The 15,383-nt window shown below is 40.0% G+C and overlaps 1 protein-coding gene across 1 annotated transcript in view; it reads right to left on the reverse strand.

Annotated features, from left to right (window-relative positions):
• Rps6ka5 (ribosomal protein S6 kinase A5) overlaps positions 1 to 15,383 on the reverse strand; it is a 172,188-nt gene that overhangs the window by 92,240 nt on the left and 64,565 nt on the right. Inside the window, exon 3 of the mRNA XM_021178733.2 lies at positions 9,218 to 9,436. Within this exon, the coding sequence (XP_021034392.1) occupies positions 9,218 to 9,436 (219 nt within the window). The remainder of the gene's footprint in view (positions 1 to 9,217; positions 9,437 to 15,383) is intronic.

Here is a 15,383-nt window from a genome sequence, read left to right on the forward strand (position 1 = left end):
ATTACATGTTTGAACATCTTCTGGGTATATGCCCAGAGGTGATATAGCTGAGTCCTTGGGTAATACTATGTCCAGTTTTCTGAGGAACCATCAAACTGATTTCCAGAGTAGTTGTGCCAGCTTGCATTCCCACCAGCAATGGAGGAGTGTTCCTCTTTCTCCACATCCTCGCCAGCATCTCTGTCACCTGAGGTTTTGATTTTAGCCATTCTGACTGGCCTTATTTATAATAGCCAGGAACTGGAAAGAACCCAGATGTTCTTCAACAGAGGAATGGATACAGAAAATGTGGTACATTTACAGAATGGAGTACTAATCAGCTATTAAAAACAATGAATTCATGAAATTCTTAGGCAAATGGATAGAACTAGAAAATACCATCCTGAGTGAGGTAACCAATAGCAAAAGAAAACACATGGTATGCACTCACTGATAGGTGGATACTAGCCCAAAAGCTAAAAATAACCAGGATACAATTCACAGACCACATGAAGCTCAAGAAGGAAGCCCCAAGTGTGGGTGCTTTGGTCCTTCTTAGGAGGAGAACAAAATACTCACAGGAGCAAATATGGAGATAAAGTGTAGAGCAGAGACTGAAGGAAAGACCATGCAGAGACTGTCCCACCTGGGGATTCATCCCATATACATTTACCAAATTCAGACATTATTGTGGATGCCAAGAAGTGCATGATGACAGGAGCCTGATATGGCTATCTCCCGAAAGGCCCTGCCAGAGCCTTACAAATACAGAGGTGGATGTTAGCACCCAACCATTGGACTGAGTGCAGGGTCCCTAATAGAGGAGTTAGAGAAGGGACTGAAGGAGTTTGCAACCCCATAGGAAGAACAATATCAACTAACCAGATCCCCCAGAGCTCTCAGGGACTAAGCCATCAACAAAGGAGTACACATGGCTCCAGTTGCATATGTAGCAGAGGATGGCCTTGTCATGCATCAATAGAAAGAGAGGTCCTTGGTCTTATGAAGGCTCGATAGATGCCCCAGTGTAGGGTAATTGAGGGTGGAGGAACACCCTCATAGAAGCAGGGGGAGGGAGGATGTGTTAGGTGTGTTTCCGGGAGGGAGGGAAACCGGGAAAGGGGATAACATTTGAAATGTAAATAAAGAAAATATCCAATTTAAAAAAAAAAAAAAAGACATAGGGAAGGAAGTTTTCCTGAATTAGTCAAACCATTTTTAATTTGTTACATCTGAATGCATATTTGTTTGGTAGATGACTACAAACTCTTTGCTGTTCCCCCTCAGTAAGAGATAAATCTAGGCGATCATGTGCTGATCGAATGACTGCCTGAGTTCCTGGATGAGCTGTGCCACCTCCACCAGTCTTCATGTGCTACTCTCAGACTGCCAGACTAAAGAAGCTGAATTGCTGTCCTCAAGGATGGAAAGTAGCCCTGGGGAGAAACAAGGTGGCCCAGCCAACAATAACACCAAGTATCAGATATGAAACTGTATCTACCATGGATCTTCTGACCAGTTAGCTCTTCTACTACATACCATGAAAATGAGAGCAGCCAAAGCAGTAGAGAAATGCCCTCCCCAGCTCCCTAGAATGATAAGAATTCTAAACATTCTAATCTAAAAAAGTCTAAATCATTGCTTAGATACTCCATTCAAGGTAGTTTATTTGACAGCTGTAGAATAATTCAACAACTGAGTATTGAAGAAAATAAAAATATATTAGTTGGGAAATGTCTTAGTCACTATTCTATTGCTGTGAAGAGACATAAGTAAAGCAACTCCTATTTTTTAAAACAGCACTTAATTGGGGACTAGCTTTTGGTTTCAGAGATTTAGTCCATTATTATCATGGTGGGGAGTATGGCAGCATGCAGGCCGGCACTGGAGTAATGGCAGAGTGTTACATCCTGATCCAGGGACAGAGACAGACAGGTATAGACTGATGGGCTGACTGACTCTAGGTCTGGCTTGGGCTTTTGAAACTTCAAAGCCCACCCCCCTCTCTCCTAGTGACACCTTCCTCCAACACGGGCACACCTATTGGAACAAGACCACACCTCCTAGTCCTTCCCAAATACCGCCACTCCCTGATGACTAAGCACTCAAATATATGAGCCTATGGAGGCCAATCTTATTCAAACCACCACAGAAAAGGCAGATATCACTAACTAATATAAATAAATAATTAATTAATTACACAAGATTCTCATTGATCAAACATACACATATTTTTAAAGACTTATTAGGCTATTCTAAGTCTTAACAAAAGGATACATATGCTTTCTTTACTTATGACAGTACTCTGTCCTGATAAATCCACTTAAGTTGAAATACTAAGTTGGAAATGCATTAAATATACCTAATATACTTAATAGCCTAGCTTAGCAATACAATGCAGCAGAGCTTTAGATGTGTTCCCCTTGTGACTGCACTGTGACTCAATGACACTGACCACATCACAGGAGAAGAGTGTCAAATATTGCTAGCCTGGTTGAGGGGGAATCAAAGTTCAGAATCTGAGAACAATTACTCCTGAATACATACTACTCTTTCACCATCCTAAAACTGAAGAACAAGAAGGCAAACTTTCAGTCAATAACTGTACAGTGTAAGGTAATAAAACTTCTTCTAATTCGGCCATCACTGGAAAGAGAGGCCCATTGGACTTGCAAACTTTATATGCCCCAATATAGGGGAATGCCAGGGCCAAAAGAATGGGAATGGGTGGGTAGGGAAGTGGGGGGCGCTATGGGGGACTTTTGGGATAGCATTGGAAATGTAATTGAGGAAAATAAGTAATAAAAAATATTAAAAAAAAAAACTTCTTCTATATAGTGTGTATGTGTGTGAGATACCTTTTCATAACAGAATTTTTTAAATGTGCTATTCTCTATTTGTTTTAAACATCTATGATATTTTCCTATAAGACAAAGCCTTAAAGAGTTAAACATGTAAAGACTTGTTATAACCTCACAGAAATACTAGATAAAGTCAGTTAATAATAACATAAAAAAAATATTAGGGATTTTAATGGTCTAACTGAGGATATCCAAAATTCATATTTTGAAGCCCTAGCCCAAGTAACTGAGAATGAGTTTATTTAGAATTTCAATGAGATCATTAGCTCAGTATCTTTACAAGAACAGGACTTATATAAAAAGAGGGCGGGGGCATCAGGGCCACACACGCACAGAGGAATGACCATATAAAAGAGGCAAAAAGAGGAAAGTCATCTATAAGCCACAGAGGACACCAACCCTGTCAACACTTGAATCCTGTAGTGACTAGAACTCTGAGAAAATAAATCCATGTGGGTAAGCAACCTAGCCCGTGATATTGTTAGGGCAGTCTTAGAGATCAACATAGGAACTAAGCATAACACCTTATTTGGAAATCCCTGGTATCAGAGTACTGCGAACAATAACGGAACCAAAGTATAGTGTATAACAATTCTTGTACTGAATATCTAGAAAGTTCAATTTTAAACTCAAATAAAAAAATGGCTTTCACCGTGGACAAAGAACAACTGTGCAAATAAATCTAGTGGACAGAATGGCATGTTTTTTACTATACTGAAACTTACTGTGGAAAGAAAATGTTGCCTGGGCCATATTCCATTCTTGGGTTGGTATAAGAAATATTTCCTTATTTTATTTGTATTTGATTATGGGATAATGCCTGAGATTAAAAATAATAGAAAATAAGTGATTTAATGGGAATTTAATCAAATTCCTATCTTCTTTTAAAAGTAAAATACAATTTATTTTTAAAAAGAGAGAAAACTGAAGTAGTTGCAATAAATAATAAAAAACAAAAGAAGAAGAGGGGATCCAGCCAGAAGAAAGGAGAGAGTATGACATCAGAGAGAAAGAGAAGGGCAGGGTATAATGCAATAATGCAGGATGGAGAAATCTAGACTCTTACCAGCTTTTGGTTCATGCACCTTATCAAAGTAGAATACAGACCACCGACTAGACAGGACCAGAAAATAAATACCCATGACATAAAATAATCAAAACACTAAATGTACAGAACAGAAAGAATATTAATATTGCAGTATCCTAATTAACAAAATGAAAAGGAAAATATAACAATAGAACCTGAGGAAATCCAAAAAAAATCAACAGATCCTACTACAAAAGCCTATACTGAACACAACTGGAAAACTTAGATGAAATGGACAAATTTCTAGACAAATACCAGGTACCAAAGTTAAATCAGGATCAGATTAATGATCTAAACAGTCCCATATCCCCTAAAGAAACAGAAATAGTCATTAATAGTCTCCCAACCAAAAAAAAGCCCAGGACCAGCTGGGTTTAGTGCAGAGTTCTATCAGGCCTTCAAAGACCTAATTCCAACTTTCCTCAAATTATTCCACAAAATAGAAACAGAAGGTACTCTACCCAATTCGTTCTATGAAGCCACAATTACTCTGATACCTAAACCACACAAAGATCCAACAAAGAAAGAGACCTTCAGACCAATTTTCTTTATGAATATCAATGCAAAAATACTCAATAAAACTCTCACTAACTGAATCCGAGAACACATCAAAACGATCATCCATCATGATCAAGTAGACTTCATCCCAGGGATGCAGGGATGGTTCAATACACAGAAATCCATCAACATAATCCACTATATAAAGAAACTCAAAGGCAAAAACCACATGATCGTCTCATTAGATGCTGAAAAGCATTTGACAAAATCCAACACCCCTTCATGATAAAAGTCTTGGAAAGATCAGGAATTCAAGGCCCATACCTAAACATAATAAAAGCAATATACAGCAAACCAGTAGCCAACATCAAACTAAATGGAGAGAAACCTGAAGCAATCCCACCAAAATCAGGGACTAGACAAGGCTGCCCACTCTCTCCATACCTATTCAATATATTACTTGAAGTCCTAGCCAGAGCAATTAGACAACAAAAGGAGATCAAAGGAATACAAATTGGAAAGAAAGAAGTCAAAATATCACTATTTAAAGATGATATGATAGTATATATAAGTGACCCGAATAATTCCACCAGAGAACTCCTAAACCTGATAAACAACTTCAGTGAAGTAGCTGGATATAAACTTAACTCAAACAAACCAATGGCCTTTCTCTACTCAAAGGATAAACAGGCTGAGAAAGAAATTAAGGAAACAACACCTTTCACAATAGTCACAAATAATATAAAATACCTTGGTGTGACACTAACTAAGGAAGTGAAAGGTCTGTATGATAAGAACTTCAAGTCTCTGAAGAAAGAAATTGAAGATCTCAGAAGATGGAAAGATCTCCCATGCTCATGGATTAGCAGGATTAATATAGTAAAAATGGCTATCTTGCTGAAAGTAATCTACAGATTCAATGCAATCCCATCAAAATTCCAACTCAATTCTTGACAGAGTTAGAAAGGTCAATTTGCAAATTCATCTGGAATAACAAAAAACGTAGGATAGCAAAAACTATTCTCAACAATAAAAGAACCTCTGGTGGAATCACTTTCCCCAACCTCAAGCTGTACTACAGAGCAATTGTGATAAAAACTGGTACTGGTACAATGACAGACAGGTAGATGAATGGAATAGAATTGAAGACCCAGAAATGAACCCACACACCTACAGTCACTTGATCTTTGGCAAAGGAGCTAAAACCATCCTGTAGAAAAAAGACAGCATTTTCAACACATGGTGCTGGCTCAACTGGCAGTTAGCATGTAGAAGAATGCTAATTGATCCATTCTTATCTCCTTGTACAAAGCTCAAGTCTAAGTGGATCAAGGAACTCCACATAAAACCAGAGACACTGAAACTTATAGAGGAGAAGGTGGGGAAAAACCTTGAAGATATGGGCACAGGGGAAAAATTCCTGAACAGAACACTAATGGCTTGTGCTGTAAAACCAAGAATCAACAAATGGGACCTCATAAAATTGCAAAGCTTCTGTGAGGCAAAAGACACTGTCAATAAGACAAAACGGCAACTAACAGATTGGGAAAAGATCTTTACTAATCCTAAATCCAATAGGGGAATAATATCCAATATATATAAAGAACTCAAGAAGTTAGACTCCAGAAATTCAAATAACCCTATTAAAAAATGGTGTACAGAGCTAAACAAAGAATTCTCAACTGAGGAATACCGAATGGCTGAGAAGCACCTAAAAAACGTTCAACATCCTTAATCATCAGGGAAATGCAAATCAAAACAACTTTGAGATTCCACCTCCCACCAGTCAGAATGGCTAAGATCAAAAATTCAGGTGACAGCAGATGCTAGCGAGGATGTGGAGAAAAAGGAACACTCCTCCATTGCTGGTGGAATTGTAAGCTGGTACAACCATTCTGGAAATCAGTTTGGTGGTTCCTCAGAAAATTGGCATAGTTCTACCAGAAGATACAGCAATACCACTGCTGGGCATATACCTAAAAGATGCTCCAACTTATAATAAGGACACATGCTCCACTATGTTCATAGCAGCCTTATTTATAATAGCAAGAAGCTGGAAAGAACCCAGATGTCCCTCAACAGAAGCATGGATACAGAAAATGTGGTAGATTTTCACAATGGAGTACTGCTCCGCTATTAAAAACAATGAATTTATGAAATTCTTAGACAAATGGATGGATCTGGAGGATACCCCATCCTAAGTGGGGTAACCCAATAACAACAGAACACACATGATATGCACTCACTGATAAGTGGATATTAGCCCAGAAGCTCAGAATACCCAAGATACAATTTGCAAAACACATGAAACTCAAGAAGAAGGAAGACCAAAGTATTGATACTTTGATCCTTCTTAGAAGGGGGAACAAAATACCCATGGGAGGAGTTACAGAGACAAAGTTCGGAGCAGAGACTGAAGGAAGGACCATCCAGAAACTGCCCCACCTGGGGATCCATCCCATAAACAACCACCAAACCCAGACCCTATTGCAGATGCCAACAAGCGCTTGCTGACATAGCTGTCTCCTGAGAGGCTCTGCCAGTGCCTGACTAATTCAGAAGCAGATGCTCACAGTCATCGATTGGACAGAGCACAGGGTCCCAAATGAAGGAGCTAAAGAAAGTACCCAAGGAGCTGAAGGGATCTGCAACCCTATTGGTGGAACAACAATATGAACTAACCAGTACCTCCAAAGCTCATGTCTCTAGCTGCATATGTAGCAGAAGATGGCCTAGTCGGTCATCAATGGGAGGAAAGGCCCTTGGTTCTGTGAAGGTACTATGCCCCAGTACAGGGGAATGCCAGGACCAAGAAGTGGGAGTGGGTGGGTTGGGGAGCAGGGGGAGAGGTGAGAGGATAGGGTATTTTCAGAGGAGAAACTAGGAAAGGCAAGCCCATTAGAATAACCCTGACTTTTCCTTCTGAAAGCCAGAAGAGGCAAATGAATGTTCTAACAACTTCTGAAAACACATACATACAAGCTCAGACCAGTATCCCATGCAATTATAATCCACAAAGAGAGAAAACCTTTTACTATAAAAAACAAATGTAAGCAATCTCTGTTCACCAACCAGCTCTACAGAAAGCACTTGAAACAGAAAAAACTCAAAGTACTTAAGTCTTATTTTACAGCAACAAAACAACTGTAGGAGGTCAAGGGGAATACAAACAAGAAAGGAAGAAGTCAAAGAATCTTTATGTAGATGACATGAATGTACACATAAGGGATGCTAAAGACTTTATCAGCAAACTTCTACAATTCATAAACACTTTCAGCAAAGGAGCAGGACAGAAAAATAACACTCAAAAATCACTTGCTTTCCTATACAAAAATGATAAACAGACTGAGAAAGAAATCAGAGTAACAGTAGCTTTCATAATAAACTCAAAAAGATCTTAGGATAACTCTAATCAAACAAGCAAAAGACCCGTATAGTAAAACCTTGACGATATTGGAGAAAGACATCAAAAGATATAAAGATCTCCCATGCTCCTGGATAGGATTAATAGTGTGAAAATGGTCTTTTGAAAAACAGTGTGAATGAAAAAAAAATGATCAAAATATAATGTATGAAAAAAATTTAACAAAACAAATATAAATAGTCACTTAATACAGTGGATGTACACAGGAGGCAGAACACAGGGCCAGTTGACACTGGAACAATGGGAAGAAGATGAGGTTGCTAGGCACTCTGATAGGACATGAGTGATTGTCTTATACTCATATATAAGATTTGGTATTCTTAGTTGATGACAAACAATGCACAGTTAGCCTAACATGTAACTTCATGGCAGAAAAATAACTCCAAATTTTAGATAATAAGAGCATATAATAAAATTGCCACATACATATTTAAAAACTCTTACAACTAATCAATAAATGGAGACAGCTTTGTTTCACCAAAAGAGAGCAGACTTTACACTGGGTCAGACCTGAGTCCCAATCTTAACTTTCAAGAGTATACAAGATATGCAAGCTCAGTACATGCAGCTTCCAACACCTCTACATACTGGAGAGGGGCTCTTGTAGGGCCAAGGGATCTTGCTGGGAGTCAGATATGGTGAAGGTTAAGTAACAAGAACATACTCTTGACACTTAAATAGATACTGCTTCCAGAGCAACATGCAATTCTAGCTTATCTAATTCTCACACCAATTCCAGGAGGAAGTTATGATACATATCTGCAAATAGTACCGTGAAATCTGCAACTATGTCAGAGTGCGACACTCAGAGTGTTGGCATTTACTTCTAGTAGGACCAGAAAAGTGTCCCATTTTTCTATGGCACTATATGCTGGGGCTTTCCCAAAGATCATAAACAACAGGCCAAGGAGGAAAGGAAAGGATTCAGAAAATACCTATGGGGAATGAAAGGGTTTAGGGATTAGCAGGGTACTCCCTTTATATTCAGGCTTCCCACCAGAACATGAAGAGTAGCCCCAGAAATACCATTCTGTTTATGTTTTCTCACTATCAGCTTCCATAACTGTCCCCTGTCAACCCAGACCTGTGCAATCTTGAGAACTAAGTACCAATCAGGGCCCACAGGGCTGTCAAGTTCCTTACTCTGGTTGGATGCACACTGAGTAATCACGGAGTGTGGAATAGAGGTGTACAAAGTTCTTCATGCTGGGGTGGGGGAAGAGTCTTCACTTCCAGAGCAAGATGCTAAAGGAAATGCCACCACAAAGAGAATGAGAGGCAAAACAATTTCATTAAGTCCAAACTATGCTGCCTCAAGACCTAAAGAAAAATGTTCTCAGAGAAAGTATGACAACAATGGACACTTACCTAAGATGAGATGAAGCTTGGTCTCTGTCTGGAAAGCATAGTGCAATGTCACCAAAAATGGTGACTGTCTAATGTGCTCCAGAACCTGTCGTTCTGTCCTTGTATGCTCTGTAGTTTTAGCCTTCTGAACTATTGTTGCCTTTTTTAAAACCTTCATAGCATACAGCTTTCCAGCATCATGGCCGCTTATTTTACGAACTAGAAATACTTTCCCATAAGCTGAAAAAGAAAAGAAAAAAAATCCCATAAGCTGAAGAAAAGGAAAAAAATTAAAATACCACATTGGCAGAATAGTATTTTATGGAAATAAAATTAATGCTCTCAGCCAACACATACAAACACTCATTCAAGGGAAAAACATGCTTGGTGCTATTTCAAATAGTTCTTTGATAATTTATTTAGCCTTTTGCCAAACATATTTCTAGCTCTAGCCCTCAGTATTTACATATCTAGCCACTTCTGATGAAGTTCTGCTTTCAATCTAAATGTTATTCTCTCCTCAATATTTTTAGGTCTGAGAAAGTAACTGTTATTATGGCCAGCTAACCAGCCTAACTCAGGAACAAGTAGAACATTTTAGACATCAGATAAAACACTGAGGTATATAGGTATATATCTACCTCTGGATCAATCTATCTTTCTTTCTGTTTTTCTTTTTTTCTTTTCCTGAAAGGGTCTCAGTATGTTCCACAGCCTGGCCTTGATGTTAGATCCTTCTACATAAGCCTCCCAATGTCTGAGATTCTAGGTGAATATCATTATTATTATTAAATATCATTAATAATAATAATATCAATATTATCATTATTAATATCATTAACTCCAGTCTCCAAGAGTTTTTTTTCCCTTTTCTTTTTCATATTCGTGTGTGGTGCGCATGTATGCATATTTGCATATATGTGAACATGCTTGTTCGCATGTATATGGAGATTAAAAGTTGATGTTAGGTATCATCATTGATTGTTCTTCTACCCTATTCTCTGAGGCAGACTCAATCAAATCTAGAGCTCACCAATATGTTAACCAGCTTGCTCTGGGAATCCTGTCTATCTCCCAGTCTTGCTGGAATTAAGGTCACAAAGCCAACCAATCATTTTTGTGGGTTCTGGAGATTCAAACTCTGGCCCTCACACTTGCATGGTAAGCATTTTAACCACTGAGCAATCTTCCCAGTCCTCCAAGACAGTTCTTAATATGAGTCTAATAATTCAGATAAATAAAGTACTTCAAGTATTCCTCTCTATCTATTCTCTTAGAACCAAGCAATATAAAGACATCATATAAAACAAAGGAGGGCTTTACACTTAAAAACATTAAAATACCCAGAACTGAAGGTCATATAGACAGAAACTCCTTTAAATCTCTAGGCAGAAATGATTTGTGGCTTCCTGGGTCAATATCATGTGTTTCATAAGTAAAGCCTGTGGGAGACACAATCCTATATATGGCACTGCCCCTCCAGACTGAAGAATTAGCCCTGTGGGTAGAGCAGCTTCCCTGAATGTTTTTCCTCAAGGAAGAGGAGGAGGAGGAGGAGGAAGAGGAGGAGGAGGGGGAGGAAGAGGAGGAGGAAGAGGAAGAGGAGGAGGAGGAGGAAGGAGCAGGAAAAGAGATAAAGGAAGAGAGATGAGGAAAAGAGGAGGAAGGCTTGGAATTCAAATGTGTCTTGGAATGGCTATGCTCAATACCATTTCAGGAGTTAAATGCTTTAATGAGACCACTTTGAGTTTGGACTCAGTTTTAATCCAGATCACTGCTCCTATTACTTTGCTAACAACTCCCTGTATCTAACCCATAATTCTATTATCATCTACCTACTAGACTAAGAAAGCTTTATGAGAAAGGCTCTCCACTCTGATTCAGTTCAGTTAAGAACTAGATCAGTACCAACACTTGATATGCCATGGATTAATGCTAGACTAGACTAATCCTGAGGGAAAGAATCCAACCCTTGAGAGGGAACAGGCCATGCCAGGCCCTCAGCTAAGCACACCCTTCTACATACCGACTCACAATCCTCACCACAGCCAGTGAAGTGGTACTTTCAGGTATTCTATTTCAGATATAAGGAAATAAGTTCATAGTAATTAATGAAACTGGCCAAAAGGTGTGATCTAGAGGAAAGATAAACAAATGATCAAGTGTGTGGAGAAGAGCTAGTCCATTCCAGTTTATGGCCTCGGTTGGCAAAGGAGTCCTCCATCCTATGGCTTCTTCCTTACTCCCTACCTCTCTTTGTCCCTCTTAGAAGTTCCCAGGATAATTATGGTGACAGTTTCAAGAGAGAAAAAATAATTTAAGCAGCAGCAGCAGCCACCACCCTGATTCAAATGCAAGTAGTGTGAATTCCAGAATCAGTCTATCAGTAAATGAGTAAAAAATCAAAATCTTCCTGAATGCTAGGAACCTGATTTTCTAGATTATAATAAAATCAGTGCTATAAAACGTTTAGCATATTCTGAATAAAAGTCTGTGTTGTATTAGGTATGTGTTATAATTATAGGTTGAGATCTCAGAAAGGCTGAAGTGAATCAAAAAAGAAAATTACAACTTTCAGGATCTAACAAGTCAACCTAAAGAATGAAGCTAGAACAGCATATTCTGTATAGCAGCAATGAAACCAAGATAGAAGCCACTCTAATAACATATATTTTATCTTCCAGTAGAAGAAGGTGCTATACAATTTGGGGAGGAAGCAAAGTCCTATTCAGGCAATCTTAGTGCTTCCATATACCTTACATACATACACAACCCTACCACTAACTTATGTTCTCCCAGATGCCAATCTCTAGAATGTTACAGTGCTAGAAATTATGTAATCTATCTAGCATCTGAAAAGTAAGAATCCTTTCTGTGTCTCTCAAACACCTTCTTAGCACACCATATTTGTCTGCAACAAAACAAAACAAAACAAAAGAACGTGGATCCTGTGAGAGATACAGGCTATAAGCACCCCAAACCAAGTATGTGTCAGAGCCTTTAGACACATTAACTCTTTCAGTTCTTAGAACATCTTCCTAAGAGGTGCTGATGAGCATCTCAATTTATAGAGGAGGAAACTCAAGGACAGATGAGTTGCCCAGTCGTTCATGATCACACTTGCCCATTCAGCCCAAATTCTAGGTGCGCACTCTTAGATCTGTTTGTGTTGGTTACCTTAAAATATGTGATCTCATCAGCAAATAATAAGATCTGAACATAAAACTGGATACACTAAATCTAGTAGAGGAGAAAGTGGGGAACTGCCTTGAACATATTGGCACAGGAGACAAATGCCTGAACAGAACACCAATATCTCAGCTACTAAGAACAACTTAATAAATGAGACCTCAGGAAACTGAAAAGCTCCTGAGGCAAAGGATACCATCAATAGGACCAGATGGCAGCTTATAGAATGGGAGAAGATCTTCACCAAACCTACATCTAACAGAGAGCTACTATCTAATATATACAAAATAACTCAAGAAATTAGCTACTAACAAACCAAATAACCCTATTTAAAAATGGGGTATAGAACAGAAAATTCTCAACAGAGGAATCTCTCTAATGGCCGAGAAGCACTTAAAGAAAGATTCAATGTCCTTAGTCATCAGGAAAATGCAAGCCAAAATAACTCTGAGATTCTATCCTATACCTATCAGAATGGCCAAGATCAAAAACTCAAAGTGTGATGGTTTGTACAGGCTTGGCCGAGGGAGTAGCACTATTAGAAGGTGTGGCCCTGTTGGAGTTGGTGTGTCACTGTGGGTGTGGGCTTTTAGACCCACTAGCTGCCTGGAAGCCAGTATCCTGCTAGCAGCCTTCAGATGAAGATGCAGAACTTTCAGCTCCTCCTGCACCACGCCTGCCTGGATGCTGCCATGTTCCAGACTTGATGATAATGGACTGAACCTCTGAACCTGTAAGTCAGCCCCAATTAAATGTTGTCTTTATAAGAGTTGCCTTGGTCATGGTGTCTGTTCACAGCAATTAAAACCCTAATTAAGACATCAAATGACAGCACAGGTTGGTGAAGATGTGGAAAAAAGGGGAACACCACTTCATTGCTATTCAGAGTGCAAACTTGTACAACCACTCTGGAAATCAACTTGGCAGTTTCTCAGAAAACTGGGAGAAGTTCTACCCAAGGACCCAGCTAGAGTACTCTTGGGCATATAACCAAAATATGCTCCACTATACCTCAGGGTCACTTGGTCAGCCATGTTCATAGCAGCTTTATTTATAATAGTAAAAAACTGGAAACAACCTAGATGTCCCTCAACTGAAGAATGAATAAAGAAAATGTGACATATCTACACAATGGAATACTATTCAGCTATTAAAAACAAAGATATCCTGAAATTTTCAGGTAAATGGATGCAACTAGAAAATATTATCCTGAGTGAGGATAGATCCATTAAGATCTACATGATCTGTACTCACTTATAAGTGGATACTAACTGTAAAGTATAAGATAATCATGGTACAATCCACAAACCCAAAGAAGCTAAGTAAGAAGGAGAGCCTAAGGGAAGATGTTTGAATCTCACTCAGAAGGGGAAATAAAATAGACACTGGAGGTGGATGAAGGGAGGGTATTGGATGGAATAGGGGGTGGGGAGGAAGACAGGGTGGGGACCAGTTATAGGGCCAGGGCATACAGATGAAGACTGGGAAAGAGAACAAAAACCGTGTGTGTGGGGCATATCTGGGGCAAGCTGGAGATCTGAGACAGGGGAGGTTCCAGGGAGTCTCTGGGGATGATCCTAGCTGAGACTCCTAGCAGCTAGAGATACAGAGACTGAAGTAGCCACCTCCTGTTGCCAGGTAGGACTTCCAGTAGAGGGAGGGGGCCACCAACCTACCCACAAAACCTTTGACCCAAAAAATGTCCTGCTACGAGATGAGCAGGGATAAAATGAAGCAGAGTGAGGGAATGGCCAACTTGAGACCCACCCAACTCCTGACACTATTAGTGATACTCTGCTATGCTTGGAGACAGGAGCCTAGCATAACTGTCTTGTGAGAGGCTTCATCCAGCGTCTGATGGAAGCAAGTGCAGAGACCCACAGCCAAACATTAGGCAGAGCTTGGGAAGTCTTGTGTAAGAGTGAGGGGAAGGATTGAGGGAGATAGAGGGGTCAAGACCATCACAACAAGACCAACAGAATCAACTAGCCCAGGCCCATGGGGGCTCAGAGAAACTGAACCAACCAAAGAGTATGCCTGGGCTGGACCTAGAGTATGCCTGGGCTGGACCTAGAGTATGCCTGGGCTGGACCTAGAGTATGCCTGGGCTAGACCTAGAGTATGCCTGGGCTGGACCTAGAGTATGCCTGGGCTAGACCTAGAGTATGCCTGGGCTGGACCTAGAGTATGCCTGGGCTGGACCTAGGCCTCCTACACATTTGTAGCAGACGTGAAGATTGGTCTTCATGTGGGTCACCCAACAATTTAGGAGCAAGGGCTGCCTCTGACTCTGTTACCTGCCTGTGGATCCCCTTCCCCTAGCTGGGCTGCCTTGTCTGGCCTTCGTGGGAGAAGATATGCTTAGTCCTGCTTCAACTTGATGTGCCAGGGCAGGCTGGTACTCATGGGCTATCCTCCCCCTTCTCTGAGGAGAAGGGGAGGAGAGAAAGGGAGAAGGAGCATGGGACTGAAGTGGGACTAAGAGGAGAGGAAGGAGGGTGTCTTGGATTGGGATGTAAAGTGAATCAATTAAAAAAAACAGAAAACACCAGAGGAAACAAACATATTCTTGTAGTCCACCTATAAATATATAAATTCTGAAAGTATTATAATTTTAACATCAAGTGCCCTACATAGACTCATGTGTTGCCTACTTGGCTGCTAACTGACGGCTCTACTCCGGGAGGCAGTAGAGACTATCTGGAAGAAGTCTACAGCTTACTATTACCTGGTTCCTTACTCTTTGCTTCCTGTTTGCTACGACGTGGCTGGTCTCTCTCGTGTGCTCCCTCAACCATGATGTTCTTACTCCCCCCAAAGGCCCAAAAATCAGCAAAGGCAAGGACTAGGGAATCAACAAAACCCAAAAACCTTGAAAACTGACAGCCAAGCAAACAACTGCTCCCTTTACATTGTTCTGGGAGGCATGTTAATCATAGCTACAGAAAGTTTAGTAACAAAGAAACAACTGTAATTGAAGGCGTGCAAACTTTTAATT

This window comes from Mus caroli, unplaced genomic scaffold, assembly GCF_978045245.1.
Source record: "Mus caroli unplaced genomic scaffold, Mus_caroli_1 scaffold_14, whole genome shotgun sequence".
NCBI classification, from domain to species: domain Eukaryota; kingdom Metazoa; phylum Chordata; class Mammalia; order Rodentia; family Muridae; genus Mus; species Mus caroli.